The following is a 21,162-nucleotide window of genomic DNA, read 5'->3' on the forward strand; positions in this document are numbered from 1 at the left end:
CCATGAAAGTAGTTCATGACACACGCTCTGTATTCTTAGGCTTCTGAAGCCATATGTTTGCTTTGGATGAGGAAAAGACTAAAAAATGTTCATCATCAGTTAGTGAAAACATATTCCATCTGCTGTAGCTTTTGATGAACATCACATCAACAAATGTCATTGGTTCTCATGTGTCTCATTTTTAGTGAATTATAAATTAAATTAGTTTAAAAAAGTCACTGTATGCCTTGGAAAATCTTGGAATGTAAACAACGTTTTATCGTTTTCCCAAGGATGAACTTTTTGTAGAAAAGAGCTAGAGAAAGTTTTCTCCATTTTTGTTCCATGGAAAAATTACAGCATGCGGGTTTGAAAAGGTATGTAGGTGAGGAAACAATAGCCGCTTTTCCACCATCGGCGAACGGTTCTTTACTTTACTTTATTTTATAAAAGGACCATGTACAATTTTTAAAGGGGTCATAGAATGACATTTTTGTACAAGTTAATATGATTCTTTAGTGTCTAAATGAAAAGTTTGTAATATACTTTAATTAAAAATTCTCATTAGTATTGTAAGAAAACACTCAATTTACCTGGTCAAAACCAGCTCAGTTTTCAGCAACTCATTTCAGTGTATGTGACTTTAAATGATAATGAGCTTTGCTCACCCCGCCCCCTCTGCTCTGTGGGGCGTTCGGTTCGACAACACCACAACACACGTGGAGTGTTGCCTTGACAACATTTGAGGGTATATTTTCGAGAAATAATGGCAACGGGAGTCTGTGAGGACACATCTGAGCAACCTTATCATTTTGAACCGGAGTCGGACCAGGAACAGATGACGAACCCATCGAAGTTCGAACAGGACGTTTCTGAATGGTTGGTTAACGTCATGTCACTTTGATCTATCTTTGTACTGGCAGAGTAGCGTAGTTGCTATGTGTTTACTGATGTGTTAGTTCATTGACAGATTGATTTTATGTTATAAGATTTTTTTTTTTACATTACTTCTTAATCAGTAACAGACACCGTTATAAACCATGTACAAAAGTAAGCTTAGTGTAGTGTTACCACGTTAACTTTATCACCCGAGTACACAGTTTGTAATAACAAACATAACGCGTTGTTCATTATAAACGTGGGATTATGAATTATATTGAGAACGTCATACACAGAAAGCATGCCGTAATGTAACTTACCCTGTAAACTTTAGTCTCATTCATCGTGAAGCGTGCAAGCGATTTGCAAAGATTAATATAAAGGTTAATAAAACGTTACACTCACATCTTCCTGATGTGCAGCAGGAACACGATCCTTTTTTCAAGAGCAGCTTATTAGCAAAACCTGCTTTATACTGACGCTCGTTCATAAAGCAGTCTGCTGAGAAATGATTCACGCAAACATTGACGTTGATCGGGGGGAACATTCCCTTCTAAAACAAAACTCAGCAGCCACTGGGTCTTCAGCGGTTCGGATTTAGGAACATCAAAATGACTGCTGTGTTCGTTATTACACCCAACAACACAACACCACAACCGCTTAGACACCATTCTGCTCCAGAGTATCAACAATGGCGGACTGATGACAGCTCGCTCAGGGCGGGTCTGTGTTGAAACGCTGCTGTCAATCAACAATCGTAGGGGGGGCGTACACCGTGTAACGTCACACGGTCAGACGGCTCGATTTGAGACAGGGGAAAACATATAAGGAGATTTAAAAAAAACACTGGATGTATTTTTATCATTATAGGATGGTTGTGTACAGGCACTGCCAACACACATTTCCGTATAATCAACTTGTAAAAGTGCATGTACCATTCTATGACCCCTTTAACATAAATGTTTCCATTTCATGTTCTCATTGCGTAACCGTTCTATTCCGTGCCGATCCAGGCCAGCTGGTACGGTTAGAGTTTCATTTTCTCTGTGGGGCTGATAACAGCCGCTCTTTGAAATGTCATACAAAAGTCAGTCGTTGCCATGGTAACGGTTTATTGATAAAATGAGATGTAAAAAAAAAAACGCATTCTGGAGGATAATCAGCTATTTCTTTTAATTTTATTATTAATTTGTGTTTATGTCGCTCAAATAGAGTGCTTAGCCAGCTACAGAGAAACTGGTAGCCAGGCAACAGACAAGTGACCTATCCTGAGTGGCAACGTCACTTCATGGATTCTACCAGCAAGGTAAGACAACCGTGCCGAGAATTGCGGGCTGAGAACGGTTTTTAATCGTGCCGTGCCGTGCCGTACCAGGCTCAAGTGGAAACACAACTGCAACGGTGGACAAGGGGCTAATGACAGAATTTACCTATCGGTAAGCCACTGCTCTTGAATGCAGATGAGCCAATGGCAGTTGAGTATCAGTTGCACGTGGACCGGAGCTCGGACATCTTTAGATTTCAGCGCCAGGTTTGATAGTGTTTATGCTAAAAAATGGTAAAACGATGTGCCTGGGGTAACGTTACTGTATCACTGATTCCAGTTATCCTGAGAGGATTTTATGGTTGTCCTACTCTCATTAATTTACGATTAAAGTCCCTGCTAACCTAAAAACTGAAATAACTAACTGTTCTCACGTCATGTAATGGTGTAGGTCAAAAACACATAAACGAAGGTCTACATTTCAGTGCCTCTTCATATTAAACATGGTTAAATGTAAAAGAATTTAATATTACCCTGCAGTACATGAACAGCATTGATCCTGGATGTTGTCATCTGCGATCGTGACGACCATAACATAAGGCTTCTCCAGCTTGTATTGTGATCTGTAAACCATTGCTTCCAAATGAATCTCCCACCATATTTATTTTAAAATCTTTTATATATTTAAGTGCCACTTGAAAGCTCTTTGACGAGAGGTGGTCCTTCTATGTCACAGACTTTATTGTGATTTATCGTCTAATTTGTTTTTGTATATATTTTGGATATTTCTGTGAGTTAGATATGTTGAAGGTCTGCATTATCTGTCTTACTAAGGAGGGACTCCTATTTTGATGGGTATTCTCTATGGGTAGTGAAGTTTATCGCTAGCAGTTTATCGGAGTTCTTTTGCAGATACAAAGTTTACAGTTTATTAGCAACCCCAAAAAGGCATACGGTCTGTAGCCTATATGTTTGTTTATTGTTAGTTGTATGAGTGTTTTTGCTGTGTATGTTAATGTCACGAACGCTATGGTGAAAAAAGGGGTGAGGACTCAAATGCAGGTGAACATGAACTTTATTAACCAAAGAAACATAAACACAAAACAAAAACCCACTATGGGGTAAAAATCAAACATCAAACATCAAACAGAGACAAACCAGGGACCGAGATCAGGGACAAGAATCAGGAACCAGAATACCTCCACACGTAACATAGACAACATAACCGCCCAGGACTGAAAATGGAAGGAGACTAAATAGCAGACAAACAAGGCAGGTAACAAGGGACAACAGGTGGAGCAAATTAACTAATAATCAGATAACGAGGGGTGGGGTCAAGACAGATGACAGGCGCACACAGGACAGAAATAAACCAAAACACCATGTGCTACACAGGACAAGACAGACATGTGACACTACCCCCTCTCCAAGGAGCGGCTTCCAGACGCTCCATCAGAACCCAAAGAGGGACAGACCAGGGCGGGACGGGAGGGACAGACGGCCGGGGGGGCGGCCCACAGAGTTCAGGCGGCCCACAGAGTTCAGGCGGCCGGGGAGGCGGCCCGCAGCGTTCAGGCGGCCGGGGAGGCGGCCCGCAGAGTTCAGGCGGCCGGGGAGGCGGCCCGCAGCGTTCAGGCGGCCGGGGAGGCGGCCCGCAGAGTTCAGGCGGCCGGGGAGGCGGCCCGCAGCGTTCAGGCGGCCTGGGAGGCGGCCCGCAGAGTTCAGGCGGCCGGGGAGGCGGCCCACAGGGTTCAGGCGGCCGGGGAGGCGGCCCGCAGAGTTCAGGCGGCCGGGGAGGCGGCCCGCAGCGTTCAGGCGGCCGGGGAGGCGGCCCGCAGAGTTCAGGCGGCCGGGGAGGCGGCCCGCAGCGTTCAGGCGGCCGGGGAGGCGGCCCGCAGAGTTCAGGCGGCCGGGGAGGCGGCCCGCAGAGTTCAGGCGGCCGGGGAGGCGGCCCGCAGAGTTCAGGCGGCCGGGGAGGCGGCCCGCAGAGTTCAGGCGGCCGGGGAGGCGGCCCGCAGAGTTCAGGCGGCCGGGGAGGCGGCCCGCAGAGTTCAGGCGGCCGGGGAGGCGGCCCGCAGAGTTCAGGCGGCCCGCAGAGTTCAGGCGGCCGGGGAGGCGGCCTGCAGAGTTCAGGCGGCCGGGAAGACGGCCCGCAGAGTTCAGGCGGCCGGGTCGGAGCGGGCAGAGCAGGGCGCCGGGTCGGAGCGGGCAGAGCAGGGCGCCGGGTCGGAGCGGGCAGAGCAGGGCGCCGGGTCGGAGCGGGCAGAGCAGGGCGCCGGGTCGGAGCGGGCAGAGCAGGGCGCCGGGTCGGAGCGGGCAGAGCAGGGCGCCGGGTCGGAGCGGGCAGAGCAGGGCGCCGGGTCGGAGCGGGCAGAGCAGGGCGCCGGGTCGGAGCGGGCAGAGCAGGATGCCGGGTCGGCGCGGGCGGAACACGGACCACCAGAACAGCCTTCCTCCTCCGTTTCGGAACAGGGACCACCGGAACATGGAGCATCGAAACACAGACCACCGGAATAAGGTCCACCGGACCACGATCCACCGGACCTGGAACCACCGGAACACGACCCACCGGACCTGGGACCACCGGACCACGATCCACCGGACCACCGGAACTGGGACCACTGGAACAGGCATGGAGGGAGCCTTTCTCCTCCTCCTCCTCCGTTTTGGGACCACCGAAACAGGGACCACTGGAACAGGGACCACCGGAACAGGGACCAGCGGAACAGGGACCAGCGGAACAGGGACCAGCGGAACAGGGACCAGCGGAACAGGGACAATGGTCATTGGAGGGCTGGGGTCAAGATAGTCTATGAACTCCCAGAAGCCAAAAACCCCATCCTCCCCATCTCCTCCGGAGTGAGGGGCATGTCCAGACAAAGATTAAAAACCTCCTTGGTCTCTGCCTCACTAAGGTCCAAGTGATCGATCTCAATGAGGAAGACCCGAGCAAACCTCCTCACATCAGCTCCCTGCTGACGTAGATAACGGGAGTTCACATACCACATGGCCTCTAGGTGGGTGACAGGTTCCATGGAGAGAAACAGAAAAAAGGGCAAAAAACAACTGCTGAGTCCTCTACTGGCGGTTATGTTCTGTCACGAACGCTATGGTGAAAAAAGGGGTGAGGACTCAAATGCAGGTGAACATGAACTTTATTAACCAAAGAAACATAAACACAAAACAAAAACCCACTATGGGGTAAAAATCAAACATCAAACATCAAACAGAGACAAACCAGGGACCGAGATCAGGGACAAGAATCAGGAACCAGAATACCTCCACACGTAACATAGACAACATAACCGCCCAGGACTGAAAATGGAAGGAGACTAAATAGCAGACAAACAAGGCAGGTAACAAGGGACAACAGGTGGAGCAAATTAACTAATAATCAGATAACGAGGGGTGGGGTCAAGACAGATGACAGGCGCACACAGGACAGAAATAAACCAAAACACCATGTGCTACACAGGACAAGACAGACATGTGACAGTTAATGATAATGCAATGGAGAGATAGAGTTTGAGAATGAGACGTTAATGCGCACTCTTTATGCTTTGTTTGTTGAGCTCTTACAGTGATTTTTTTGGAGTGAAAAGCGATGTAATAAACTTTATAAACCATCATTAAAGTTTGGCCATCATTCGGATGGGGTATACGCTACATTCTGTGCCAAAAAAACATCTTGGGATAAGGTTTTCACACTGACAGCTGTCATTGTAAGACAGGTAGCAACTTTTGTTTGTTTGTCCGAGTTAGCAACAGTAACTAAGGGGGCGGGGCTTACCGATAGGTCAATTGGATAGAACAGGTTCTTTTGTACTGTCCCTTTAAGACAGGCGCAACAATGATTTAAAGGGAGGCGGATTGTCCATCAAATGCTCTCAGTGACATTTGACTACCTCTCCTTCTACTATAGACTGGATCCTTTGAAAGTTAATGTCAGACCAAAGATGAGAGAGAGTGAGAGGAGAGAAGAAATACCTGATGAAAGGAGGAGCGAGAGAAAGAAAAAGTGACACCTGTGCTCTGTTTTCAATATTCCATGCATTTAAAAGAGAGTAAGAATCTCTCCAGGTCTCAAGAGCAAACGGCATCACATCAGCCTTCAGACGTAAATGTCAGATGAATTTAAACTGGAGTCACATTTTGGGGACTTTGCTGAACATATGGCCCCGAAGATACTACAGATTGAAATTTCAGCAACCATCTGCTTTGTCATTTTTGACCCTCTCTTTCGTTCTCTCCATCAGGTCATGCTTCACTAAAGCTTATATCTGATGTTTTTTGTCTTCAGGATTTCTACATTATGATGTTTGTAAGCTCAGCAAACACAATCCCGTGACATTTTGTCATCTAACGGCAACTTTTCTGTAATCCACTGGCCCATCTGTGTGTAAGCGAGCAGAGTGTTTGTGTGAGTCTAAACTGAACTCCCCTGAGACAACATTTATTGATGCTTCTTGTAATGTCACAATCTTCAGACATTGATTTCAGAGATGACAGTGCTTATCTGTTCTCTAGTGCTACTGTTTGCTGAAGCCTTTAGTGACTTTAAATCAAACACAACTGGATTTATCTTTTCACTATTTTCTTCTACCGTCTACAGTGAGACTGAGATATATTTTTTGATCATTCAAAACTTTTTTTCTGTACCTTTCATCCACAGGCCTTGTTTCTGTTCGAGTCTTCATTATTTCTTCTTTGAGGTCTGTTTTTTCCTTTTCTTACTATTCGCTTTCTCTTTTCTCTTATTTATTGTCTTTTGACTTTATTAAATAAGTCTCATAGAATCAGCATTGTGATGATGAAACTGTAGAGTTTTAAGCAGAAATGCACTTCAGAATCTTTCTTTTCTTATTTTTACCATCTAAAACACAGTGCGAGTTAAAAAAAAAATTAACAGTGTAATAAATCCAGCCTGGATCGTCCCCAAAGGTCTTTTCAATAACGTTCCTCGATAGGACGCCAAGTGGCCAGTCACCCACACTTTAGCAGAAAGTGTGTGCTTAGCTCCTTCATCACAGTTACCGCTGAGAGAACAGAAGCCAGCCGTGGGAAGTCTCTGATCAGCTGAGCTTTGAAGATCTTGAGTGCCAAGATGATCCTAAAATTAACTAGCAGTGGCCACGTTTGCACCAACTTACATGGTGATTCAATAAAAGAATGTTTTTTAAGGGCTATAGAGACCATAGAAGTTGTCAAGCGTGGTTACTTGTTTAGCAACACTTGAGTTAACTTTTGATTTGTTGAAGGTCAAAGAACATATGAAGGACAGTTGTAACATGGATGATATAATAACAGTCCGCATCAACTGGCACGTAGGGAGTAGAGGGGGTGGCTCTTAAAATTGAGTCGAAAGCTGATTGGTTGCCCTCAATAATGAACTATTATTTTTTTTAACTCAATTGACATATGGATAAAGAAAAGTATTTGACAAAATGATAAAGAACAGCGATAGACAAATGGACAAAGAAAATGCTATTTAAAATGTATGTTGAAAATAGTGCTGTCAAAATGAGTGTGTTAACGCATGCAATACATTTTTTCAGTTTAACATGTTAAAGCTGGAGCCCATAACTTTTGCCTCTTTGTCGCCATCTCTGTTTGAAACCTGCAATTGCAGTTATTTGTGGAGTTATCATCTGTACGTGAGTTGTGCGTCAGCGCGGCTCCTCAGCGTGGATGAATCTAATGTTTGAGGTGTATGTGCGGCTTTGCTGTCAGTCACCGCACCGGTGTGGATTCTGTACTTCAGAATCACACATTCTACGTCTTGGAGTATAACCTAAATAAGAATTTTCACTGAACAAATAAGTAACATATCTGCCACTCTAGGGGAACAAAACATTACAATAAATTGCGCTACCAATGGTGATAAATCTAACGATTGCTCGTATAACATCAAACCGTGCAAATTATTATGGTCCCACTTTTTATTAGGTGGCCTTAACTACTATTTACTTACATCAAAAAATAAGTACATTGTACTTATTGTGTTCATATTGTATTGCAAAACACTTTTGCTGATATTGAGGTGGATACGGGTAAAGTTAGGGACAGGTGTGGTGGTATGGGTCAGTTAAAGGGTAGGGTTAGGTGTAAGGGATGTGTCAACAGTGTAATTATAAATGTAATGCATGCAGGTATTTTTTTTAATTATTAATTTAAATGTTAGAACATAGTAGTTAAGGCAACCTAATATAAAGTGGGTCCATTATTATTATTGTTATACTTTGTTCTCAAATTGTTAATATTAACAGCATTAGCATTGCGTGACTACGTGCATGGGTGTCTTTTCGATCTGATATGTTATGGGAAAAGGGAGTAGTGCGAGTTCGGCAAAAGGCAGATTCGAACCTTGGGTTGATTTTCTTCAAAACTTCCTGCCTTGTGCCTTACCCTTTACTCCATTGCCACTGTAAATATTTCAGTGTGTCCTCTAATTTTGTCTGGCCCAACCAGACGTTTTGTAAACAAGACTGGCTATTTGCACTTAATGTAAATGGCATCTACTCCAGTATATTTTATCTAGGGGAGGACACACACAAATTTTTTTACCCATACCCATGACTAGGTGTATATAGATGCACGTCAGATCCGTGTCGGCAGATCTTAAAGTGACAGCTGCCCAATAAAACAGTTGCTGTGATGTCTGCCATTAAAGTTAATCAGAGATCAGAGGTAACAAAATTGTACCTTTAATAAAGATTAATCTATATTTAAATTATGATGTATGCAGTTAAGACTGTAAAGTGTTTGATAACTTTATTCAATTTCTGTATATTGATCATATATGAAGGCCACAGGTAAATATTACATTTAATGGGTTTAAAGTAAAGATTGTTTTAAGCTCACTTAAATTAAAAGTTGTAATTTTTTTTAAAGCCTAATAAATGTTGAAATTCATAGCTTTCAAATTATACTGTAATGTTGAAGTTTTCAAATATTAAAAACTTTGATGTGTATTAATTACAGAAAAATTAATTACAGATTAATTCGTTTTTTTAATGGATTAACAGCAGTAGTTAAAAATAGATTTTTTTTTACAATGTACTGTTTTATTTAACTACATTTTAGGGGGTGTTATCACACAAGCCCACTGAATAAAGATTGTAACTTCAGAGAGAATTTTTAAACAACTGGTTGATGTCACATGATTTTCTGAAGGAAAAATGAAAGGGTGTCGGAATATGGGACCTTTTTTTGGAATATGGGTGTGGATTTAACATGGAACCGTGATGTGATTGAGCCCCAGAGAGTGCTTTCACAGAGGCTGGCGTCTCTCCATTTAAAGGACTGGTCCGTCACAGTACAGGCTTCTGCAACCAGAAGAGCAATTAGCATTCCAGCTGTGATAGACGAACTATGCTAATTAGCAAAATAATCTGCCACAGTGTTGTGATTTATAGATAAAAATAGACACACATACTCCAAAACAAAAACACAAGTGTAGATAGACATTTTCTGTTGACCAGCCTCACCATTTACTGCTGCTGTCAAAGTCAGCCTGAATTTGAAATGCACTCTATTCTCTTAATTTGTTTGTTTGTCTTTTTGAACATCTCGTTTCACTGAGGAATACATTGCATTATGGTGGAACAGGTTTTGAATGCTATTTTGACTTTAAAATTAGATCATCTGATTTGACGGCTGTATGATAAAGGTCAAAATATTGGATGGGGATCATCTTATAAGTTTGGTTGGTTGATTCTGATCTACATTTCACATAATAGAAATCAGCATGATTTGTCACCAGCATATATTGTGTTTTGCCTGAATGCACTACATGCAACTACCTTAGAGGGCTATTTCACTCAAAAATGAAAATTACCCCATGATTTATTCACAATCAAGCCATCCTAGGTGTATATGACATTCTTCTTTCAGACAAATACTATCTGAGTTATATAAAAAAAATGTCCTGACTAATCCAAACATTATAATGGCAGTGAATGACAGCCCAAAATGTAAAGCCCAAAGAAGTACACCCATCCATTTTAAAAGTAATAAAAGTAAAAGTAAAGTTAATAAAGGCCTTCTGAAGCGAAGTGCTTGTGTTTTTGTAAGAAAAAAAAAATATCCATATTTAAAACTTTATAAAGTAAAATATCTAGCTTTCGTCAAATCGCTTACGCTACATCCGACGTCATACATCACGCCAGTTGCGCTTTTCCGTAAGTAGGCCTTTATTAACCACCCGGAGCCATATGGATTACTTTTATATTGGATGGATGCACTTTTTAGACTTCAAATTTTGGGCTGCCATTTACTGCCATTATAAAGCTTGGAAGAGCCAGGATATTTTTTTTTTTTGTAATTCTGATTGTATTCGTCTGAAAGAAGAATATCATATTCACCTAGGATGGCTTGAGGGTGAGTAAATCATGGGGTAAATTAAAAGTTTGGGTGAACTATCACTTAAACAAACAAGACTTCTTTGGTCAAAGCCCTTCCTGCAATTATATGCCTGGTCCACTAGCACTAACCAACTGGACCAGCTTAGAAATATCTGATGTATGATATTCTGATTTGTCATAAAACCATAGTGGCTGTTGAATGATTTTGCAATGTTCAGCCAGGACATTCTGCAGTTTTCACAAGGACAGCCAATGTTGTTTAGCTGCCTCTGAAACACTGTTGTGCTTTGTTCTTCTGGGACACACTAGCTCTACCATCATTGATTTCTAGTGAGCAGAACTCAAGTGGAAGAGATTAGGCTGCTGTCCTGTTATTTCCACTGTAAGGTGTTCTGGGACATCTCAGAGGAGTCACATGGATTAAGAATCTCACTTAAGTGTCTCATCCAATTCTTCAGGTTTTACTCCAAGAATAGTACTTGAGTAAGTATTGAAGCATTTTTGTCTTATGATTTTCTATTATTTGAAGCTCAATTCAGGCTGTACTGCATTTCTGTTTACTGGGAGGAAAAAAGTGACAGCATCTGGCAAGGTAAAATGTCAATAACTAATTTGTAATGTAACATTTCTGAGACAAGCGGCAAGCATATTTTCAAGGCTGCTTCCTGGCCTGTTGTAATTCAGAGCATCAAACCTGAAATAGCTTTTCTGCGCATAATTGCAGGTGCTACACATTATGTATTAATGAAGGACACAGGACAGGGTGGGACAATATGAATAACTCACTCTGACAAAGTCAGGAAGGACTTAGTGCCGGGCTGTCTGCATACGGAGGCTCTCTTTTCACCCTGTATCTCACTGTTGGCAGTGGCACTAGGTTTTAGTATGAAGAGGAGATGGAGTGGTGGGAAAGATTTGTGGGGTGTGGATGATGGAGAATAATGCAGTGAATTAGCTCTTCCTTTCTCTCTCTATCCTCCCCAGTTGCACCTTCTTTTCATCTTTATCCTCTTTTGTACAGAAAAGAATTTTGCTTGCATTCATCCATGGAAGAAAATGGGACTTCAGGTCAAAACCTGTGGAAAATCACAGCCAACTTACATGGGAATAAAACAGAAATACTCTCATATGTGAATTACTGGTAAATTAATAATAATACTAATAAAATTCATTCGGAGCTAAATGTTTGACATTCTTTATGATTACAATAAAATAAAGTCAGTTTCTTCCAGCACAGTATATAATATCTTCTATACAGTATCTTTGAGCACCGGAAGCAAACCAAATGTGTATAAGAAGCTAAACAGATGGCTCGAAAATTTATATTTCCATAGATTCTAAAAGTGCCAGGAATTTTCATAGTTTGTGTCACTTTGCTTGTCTATGTTTGCGTTTTCCAATCAAACTAAAAACTGTAAAATCTCTCTCTGAAAATACCATTCTTATGGCAGTAAGCTACTGGTTTCACAAGTGAATCATTGAATTATTCAGTCAACCGTCTCATTCTAAAACACTCATTCGTTCAGGAAGGAAACTGATGGTTCTTTATGAATGAGTCATTGAATCGTTCATTCAGTAGATGTGAAAACGCTGTTTCATTCAGGAACGAAACATGACTCTTTTATGAATGAGTCATCGAGTGATTCACTGACAAAATAACTATTATTGTGTCTAAAAATTTAAGTTACTCTATATTATTTTGTTTTTCCATTGTTTTTCTGTAAACGTGCTCTAGACATACGTGTTTGACTGTCGTGCTTGCCTCTCGCGTCTTTTGCAGGCAAGGCTAAAAATGTGGAGCTCCAGCTTATAAAAAAACCCATCTCTCAATGCCTTGCGTCATTCTTTTTTTTTTAAATAGAAAAAAAAAAAAATTTACTCAGAACAGTTCTGCCTTTCCCATGTTTTTCTATGTAAACATACAGTCATGTGAAAAAGTTAGATTGAATTCCATGGTTTTCTGTATCGGGGCATAATTAAAAAAAAGTAATATGGTCCTGTAATGTCTAGTGTGTTAGTTCTGTTTCATGTTCATGTGTCATGTTCTTATTTTGTCACGTTCACTGTAATGTTTCCTGGTTTGTCATGTGATTCCATTATGCCCTCATGTGATCATGTCATGTGATTCCCTAGTCTCTTGTGTCATGTCATTGGTTGATTTAGTCATGTGGGTTCTCAGTTCAGTTCTGTCATAAGGCTTGATGCAGTGATGCGCAGACCGATCAGCGGCTGACTTGAAGTAATGCATGCCGGTTAGAAAATTTGTCCGACTTGAGGCAGCTAAGACGCCATGTGACTGTGACGTATGTCAACAAAGTGGCGCGAGAGCGATTCGAGAGCAGCCGGCTGCTGCATTTTGCTTGTGTGTTTTGTTTTTATTCTAAAACCTTCAGTTCCACTAATGCTCACAAATCAGTTTTTTTATAGTGGTAAAACCTCTCTTCATGTAGTCGCGCTGTTATATTGTCATGTTTATCAAAATAAAACTGATTAAAACGTAGACCCCACTTCATTGATAGTGTAGGCTTATATGTTGCACTTTATTCTTGTACAAACAGACGCTGTATTAAGCAGTACATACATGAAAATGTCTCTGAAACATCTGTGTATTTGACAAATATTGCATTTATTTAACTTCAGCTGTGATAAAGTATGCAAATATAGCGCAAGCGTCACTACGGGAAGAAGAAAGTGTCCAACATCGGTTGCTGGATGCAGCCGATGTCGAACACACCTATTGGTTCATTGTCTTGATTGTTCACAGGTGTCTCCTGTTTTGTCATTAGTCTTTGTGTATTTTAGCCCTCATGTTTGCCTTGTTCCCTTGTCAAGTATTGTTCCCTGTAAACCGCTGTTGGTGAGTTATTTGTTCAGTCAAGTCTGTTCAAGTCAAGTCTGTTCAAGTCCTTGTTTGTGTTTTGTAAATAAACTGCACTTGGGTTCGTAAAGCTTGCCTCCAGTGGATATCATTACAGGTCCTTGGCAGGTCTTAATTTGGAAAATAAAATAAAACCAAAATGGAAAAGCCATGGGTGACAAAGTTAGGACCCCTTATTGTTAACATAGGAATTAAGAGGGTAAGTAATGGTCAGGCACTACTAATCAAATGCCTTTGATTAACTGATCACCAGCAAGTGTGATCACCTCTATAAAAGCTGAAGTTCTGGCAGTTCGCTGGTCTGGAGTGTTCAGGTGTGTTAACACAATGCCAAGGAGGAAAGACCTCAGCAATGATCTTAGAGAAGAAATGGTTGCTGTCATCAATCTGTGACGGGTTACAATGCTATTTCCAAACAATTTGAAGTCCATCATTTTACAGTGAGGAAGATTATTCACAAGTGGAAGACATTTAATACAGATAAATTCACCCCAAGATCAGACTGTGCAATGCTCAGAGAAATTGCAGACAACCCAAGAACTACACCTCAGACTCTACAGGCCTCGGTTAACATGTTAAATGTTCATGACAGTACAATTAGAAAAAGGTGGGTCAAGTAAGGCATGTTTGGAAGGGTTGCCAGGAGAAAGCTTCTTCTCTCTAAAAAAAATAGCAAAGTTGCATCTGAACAAACCATAAGACTTCTAGAACAATGTCCTTTGGACAGACGAGACCAAAGTGGAGATGTTTGGCCATAATGCACAGCGCCAAGTTTGGTGAAAACCAAAAGAGTCGAAGTCCAGATCTCATTCCGACTGAAATGCTGTGGCAAGAGCTGTGCATAAACAAATGCCCACAAATCTCAATGAGCTGAAACAATGTTGTAAAGAGTCCAGAAGATCCTCCAGAATGATGTGAGAGACATGATAAATCATGCAGAAAATGATTACTTATTGTTGCTAAAAGTGGATCTACAGGCAATTGAATGATAGAGTGTCCTAACTTTGTCACCCATGGTTTTCCCATCTTGACTTTATTTTTGCTAAATAAATAATGACACAGTGTAATATGTCATGTGTTGTGTTCATCTGAGGTTTTATTTTCCAAATTGTAAGACCTGCTAACCACTAGATGATTTTTTTATTATGTTCTGATACAGAAAACCATGGAATTCTATAGGGTATCCTAACATTTTCACATGACTGTACATAGTACTATGTAAACCATAGACTGTAAAAAAAATATGGATGTAGTGTCGTCCGTGACGTCACCCAAAGGCGGGATGTGGCTGGAGCTGAGGTGACGTGATGACTAACAGACAGCAGATAAACGGCAATCCACCTGTCACTCAAAATGTCCACGCCCTTAATTATGCAGAACTTTAAAGGGTTAGTTCACCCAAAAATGAAAATTCTGTCATTAATTACTTACCCTCATGTCGTTCGACACCCGTAAGACCTCCGTTCATCTTCGGAACACAAATGAAGATATTTAAGTTGAAATCCGATGGCTCAGAAAGGCCTCCATTGGCACAATGCAATGTACACTCTCAAGACCCATAAAAGGTACTAAAGACGTCGTTACAAAGTCCATCTCACTACAGTGGTTCTACAATAACTTTATGATGCGACGAGAATAGTTTTTGTGCTCAAAAAAACCCTAAATAACGACTTATATAGTGATGACGATTTCAAAACAATGCATCATGAAGCTTCGAAGCATTATGAATCAGTGAGTCGAGTCAGCGGTTTGGATCACCAAAGTCACGTGATTTCAGCAGTTTGGCGGATTGACACGCGATCCGAATCATGATTCGACTCGCTGATTCATAACGCTTCGAAGCTTCATGATGCATTGTTTTGAAATCGGTCATCACTATATAAGTCGTTAGTTTTTTTGCGCATAAAAACTATTCTCGTCGCTTCATAAAGTTATTGTAGAACCACTGTAGTGAGATGGACTTTGTAACAACGTTTTAGTACCTTTTATGGGTCTTGAGAGTGTAAAGTGCATTGTGCCAATGGAGGCCTTTCTGAGCCATCGGATTTCAACTAAAATATCTTAATTTGTGTTCCGAAGATGAAAGGAGGTCTTATGGGTTTTGAATGACATGAGGGTAAGTAATCAATGACAGAATATTCATTTTTGGGTGAACTAATCCTTTAAGGCTTTATATAATGTAAACGAATGAGTTATAAAAAGAAATTCACCCCCTTCACAGTTTTCATGAAAGGGAAAATTAACCGTATAGACCAAAACCACAATTTGTACCAGGCTGTAAACATGTTTGTTTTTGCTGTAAAGTTGGGCATTTTAACATGGGGCTCAATGAGATTCTGCTCCCTTCTGGAGTCTGTTCCTAGTGGCCAGTCGATGAATTGCAGTTTAAGTCACTTCCTTATTGGATTCAAGAGAAACTGGGGGAGGTTGCCGCTTGATATAAACACATTTGCAGCATCTTATCCATTGACACAGTAGCTGGGTTTCCAACCAAACATGAAACAAATCTTTTCAAAGTTCGCACAAAAACAAATGTGAATTAGGTGCGTTTCCATCAAGTTGTTCGAGCGGACGACGATGGTATTAGTAACCTAGTAACCAACAGTAAATAAAACATCAGTGGAAACAGCCAATTAGTCACATTTGTTAAATTGCTCGCTACGTCAGAATTGATTTGGCAAATGCGTTTCTGTCTCCCATTATTCACACTCTTTTGAGCACAAGTCAAAAACCACCTCAAGCAAGCGTAAAAACTTTATTGCGAATTAAGGGATTTTTTTCCTGAAATTTCCATTACTTGTTTCTGTTGCGAAAATGTGCATAAAAACAGGGTGATGGAAACATAGTGTTCTATTGCGGTGCTCAAGTCAAGTTATTGATATTGATCGAGTTTTATTTTTATTTTTTTTCAAATCTGCACATTTATGATTTAATGTGTGTTTTTTAGGATAAAATTGCTTATTATATGCTTTTCCATTATGTACAGATGGAGGATCGTTTTCCTTCGGATAGTACAGGGCACTGAATGACTTTGATGATGCCAATTCCAACAGGATTATGGGATTTTGTAGGGGTTGATGTTTGTGGTCTGGTAATCTTTTAAGCTTATCCAGTGGACATGCCACCTTACACACATACTGTTCATACAAACACTCCTACACATACTGAATACACAAACACACTGCGTTACAGTATATTTCTCTTTTCCAAATTCAGTCTTGAAGCTCCAGTCATAGCCTGATGGACTGTGCGTAAAGGCCACAGTTTTACTTATCAAACCACAAACAAGAAGCCCATCCACAACACCTTCAGCATCTGTTTCTCAGCTCACAAAGAACAATGAAAACATCTGACCGTTAGTGTGAAATCATCCTGCCAGCACGACTTATATCATTTCTGGTTAGAGAATCACCCATCAACCGTCTCTATTGCCGTATCGTAAACATTACGACATGGGGGCTTTTCAAATCAATGACACAGAGACTCTGGAGGTATGCTACGAGCTGTGGATTAATTAATTTCATTTGGCGTGTGTTAATATAAGATTATGAATTATTCCTGCGTTCTGATTTGAGCTCCCATATATTCCTTGAGATATTTTTTTTTAATCCTGTTTGGAGATAAAAGTCTCTAATCTGCATGACAAATACATTTTTAAATGCATTATATCAACACAGATTCAAATTCTGAAATCAGGGATTACAAAGAATGGTGCCGTTCACCCTGTACCTCAACCGTGACTCTATAATTGAGTATTAGTCATAATATGCCATAATCTGCATAAGAAGCTGTGTGTGGATTTAGAGAGAGAGAGAGAAGCAGTGTTATTATTAAACTAAATTCTGATCTAATTCTACTCACACTGTATTGATGCGTGTTTTTATTGTTCCATCTCGCTTCTCTGATTGCCTGAGAACTATCTGTTGAATGCTGAATAGGGAACCTGAATCTTCTATCATCCTTTTCTCTCCCTTATGTTGTTTCAAACCTGTATGACTTCTCTTTCTTCTGTGGAATACAAAATGAGATATTTTGCAAGAATGTTTTTCTTCACCAACTGACTTCTATTGTATGGATTTAAAACATTCTTCAAAATCTCTTCTTTTATGTTCCACAGAAGAAAGAAAGTTTTACAGGTTTGAGGGTGAGTAAATGATGACAGACATTTCATTTTTAGGCGAACTATTCTTTTGTTTTGCGGTTGTCATCGCCATGATGTGTAAGAATGTATAGATGTAGAATTCATGGACCAGCGAACAGGGCCTGCCAGTGCGAATTTCCACATCAGATGGTTTAATGACCATTCTCACATGACTTATAGGTTTCCCTTGGCGTGTTTTGCTGTGCCCTGCAGGTTGTGGACGTTTCTCTTGCTCTGAAGTTTGGGGATGTTGTCTGGTTGATTGATGGAGTTGCGACTGTTTTTGCATTGTCCATCAGCTCTATCTTGACGGCGTAACATGGAGGCAGAAGTTTTCTTTTCCTCTAGACAACATTTTTTCTTATTCTTTCTAACCCTATCAGTCTTTTCATATTTTTCTCTCTGGATAAGGAAATAATGTGCTGTGTTGTGAATCAGCTAATGGTTTTATCTATCAGGCTTTTCACACCTATATTTATCCATAGCTCTATTATACACACAGACATTTTAAAGATGAAAAAATTGCACTATTTGCATAGTTATGGAGAGATAAAAATCTCATAACTCATGAACAGACATATTTATCTGTAAGATATGAGTCATATTACTTTTCAAAGCATTATTCTGTGTATTTTTCCATGTCAACTTAGATAAATGTTGTGTTAAAGTACACATGTCATGTTCGGGTCTTAAACTAAACAAAGGGCATTTAATATTAGCTCTGTACAGTCTAAGGCTTGTGGATGGTTTACGGTTTTCCTCTCTGGTGTTTATTTTTTGACCATAAAAAAATTTGAGAATTTTCTTGTGGTGCCCCCCTCAGCACTTGGTGGCTTACATATACAGCCTATATGTAAAGCCTATTATGGAACTGTATGTGATTCAGGGTATTTTGTATTCAGTTAAGGTGGGTCCATTCATTGGAATAACAATGCAAACTGTGTTTGTTCAGATGTTTACTGAGTGTTTACCTCTTCTCTGGTAGCTTTGTGCTAAATTGTTTGTTCAGCTTCTTAGAAAAAAAGTAATTAGTTTCTCTGCTGAAAAAAAAAAAAAAAATCATTGTGTTTCCTCTCATTTTCATTGGGATTTGTAATCTATTGATCTACCTACATCTTTAAAGAGCTGTTTTTAAAAACCTTTGTGATCAGCCAATCTGAATCCAGGCTTTGTTTTAATAAAACTAGCACATAGCCTCTCTGGGGACACGTGGACAAACAGTTATTGTGTGAAAGTTACAGAAACTATCGGGTTTTATTTCTCACTTGGAGAATAATTCCACCTCCATTAGCCGCTCTCCGTACAGTGGGCTTCAGTGCATTTTGAATGCTTTTTTGGTTTTATTAATAATTGATTTTCCAGCTCCTGTAGTTGTAAAACTTCTTGTGCTCTCACTAGACAAAATTAATTTACAGTCCCCCTTTTTGGGATCTATAATAAAATATTTATTACAGTGCAAATAAATACGACAAAGTACTCTAACTACTTTTGATTTGTATAAATATGAGAAAAGAATAGGAAATAATCTTCTAAATGAGGAATGAAGTCAAATGTTCTGTGACATTTATTATACCTCTTTCCCAAGATGCATTTGTGCATAAATGTAATGTTTGTGTGCTGTTCTCATATACAATATGGGAAACAATGCTCTAGTGTACACAACTGGGAATATTACTATCATTTTTCTATGCCAAAATGCCCTTTTTAAATGGGCACATTGTCAGATATACACCCTGGAACAGCCTTGGATTAGAAATCCACTTTTTATCATTATAAAACAAAACAAGGGTAACTATATGTAGAAGCATATGTTCCTTAGCCTGCGGCTCTCATATGGCAACATCTATTAAATGTCATATGTCATAAATTATTTACGTCCACTTTAACTAGATTTCCTTGAGAAATTGTTACACTGATGTTCAACAGAGGCAATGAATTAGCAGCATATGGCAATACACTGAAGAGGATTACATTTGCCCTGTGAAATCTGGACACATTATCCCACCTGTTCTCTACGGGATCACCCTGACATTTGCTGCATTAATTGCCACTGGTTGATGAAAATGGACCATAAGTTCTATTATGGTCAATGTGCTTAACTGTTGTAAAGTAGTGCCTATGACTCATAGACCCTCTAATTCTCTAACCTCACTGTTTTTTCTCTTTTCTTTCGTTCTCTAGCCTGCGAGCTAATGAATCAGGGCATACTGGCATTGGTGTCGTCAACGGGATGTGCTGCAGCCAATGCGCTACAATCACTCACGGACGCCATGCACATACCTCACCTGTTCATTCAGAGGAACGGAGATGGCACACCCCGTGCTGAGTGCCAGCTTAATCCCAGCCCCGACGGAGAGCGCTACACTCTGGCTGCACGTCCTCCTGTGCGTCTAAATGATGTCATGATCACGCTCGTCTCTGAACTGCGCTGGCACAAGTTCATCGTTTTCTATGACAGCGAGTACGGTGAGTGAAGGTGAACCTTTGTGGAACCCATCTCCAATTGGGAGCCTTGTTGGAGGTCAATAGGAGGGAAGGGGTCACATTGACATAAAAGGGAGACAGTTGTTCTTTGACACATCAGCTGGAATTCACAATACATCATGATATTTTGGTCCATAGGAAAAAATTATGCTGTCCATTAACAATTCTTCTGAAAAAAAAATCCTTAATGGTACAAAGACATCAGCTCTGAAGTTAAAATTTGATGTGAGCAAGTGGACTCTGGCAGACTAAAAGGCAGACTGTCAGTTGTTAACAAGCTTCAGCACTGTAGTGTTTTGAAAACCATGAAACTTTCAGGGTATATAATACATGGACTAGAATAACCTTCTGATTCCTTCATTGGGCCAGTGATGTTCAGCTGTATGAGAATCGAGTTTGGCTGTCCATCCAAAATTGTCTCTATGTCAGCCGTCTTTAATAAATACATTTTAACCTGACCTCTCTCAAAATGTAATCCAGCCCAATACTGAAGTTTGCTTTTTTAACGTTTACCCTAAAGGCCAATTCATACCGCACAAATGCCAACAAACAAGTCTGTCGGAGTTTGTGGGTTCAGTGTGTTGCCCCTGTCGGCGTCTGTTTTCGTTGGTCAAGTTTGTTTTCATCCAACTGAACATGTTCAATCGGCGTTTGTTGGGTCATTGAATATGTGAGCAGTGTGGTATGATTTTCCAACAAACGCCAACAAACTCTGACGTAATCTGACCTGGACACGAACCTTTGCCATGACGATTGCAAAGAATGCGTATAGGTTCTGGTCGTCCTTTGTAAATTATCTTTGTAGTGAAAATGGCTGGTTTCTGTACAAATCAGAAGACAATTTTAGAGAAAGAACAAGGAGATATTCATGAGAGCACACTGGACACAATTGGAGTGTGCACGTGTAAAATCTGAGCGAGAACAGAGCCATATTTGAAAGCAGAAGTCCAGTAAGTATTGTGCTAGATTGAAATCCTCATGCAAGTGGAGAGATTCGTTACATGGATGCACGTTCGCATTACAATAATGCACTCTCGATATTTAACGCCATAAAAAAGGCCTCAAATGAACTATAAAACGAGAACAAAGTCATGTCTGAAAGATACAATCTTTTATTTTTATTGGATAAAATTTATGAATAATATCTTTTTATCTATATCTTTGGAATAGTTTT

At 40.6% G+C, this 21,162-nt stretch overlaps 1 protein-coding gene across 2 annotated transcripts in view; it reads left to right on the forward strand.

The window, feature by feature from the left end:
• grid1a (glutamate receptor, ionotropic, delta 1a) overlaps window positions 1-21,162 on the forward strand; it is a gene marked incomplete at its 3' end in the record, with an annotated part of 383,513 nt that overhangs the window by 206,233 nt on the left and 156,118 nt on the right. For both annotated transcript variants that reach the window (XM_079832712.1, XM_079832713.1), the window contains exon 3: window positions 19,686-19,970. In XM_079832712.1, the coding sequence (XP_079688838.1) occupies window positions 19,686-19,970 (285 nt within the window). The remainder of the gene's footprint in view (window positions 1-19,685; window positions 19,971-21,162) is intronic.

This window comes from Gobio gobio (genome assembly GCF_949357685.1).
Source record: "Gobio gobio genome assembly, chromosome: 13".
Lineage (NCBI taxonomy): Eukaryota > Metazoa > Chordata > Actinopteri > Cypriniformes > Gobionidae > Gobio > Gobio gobio.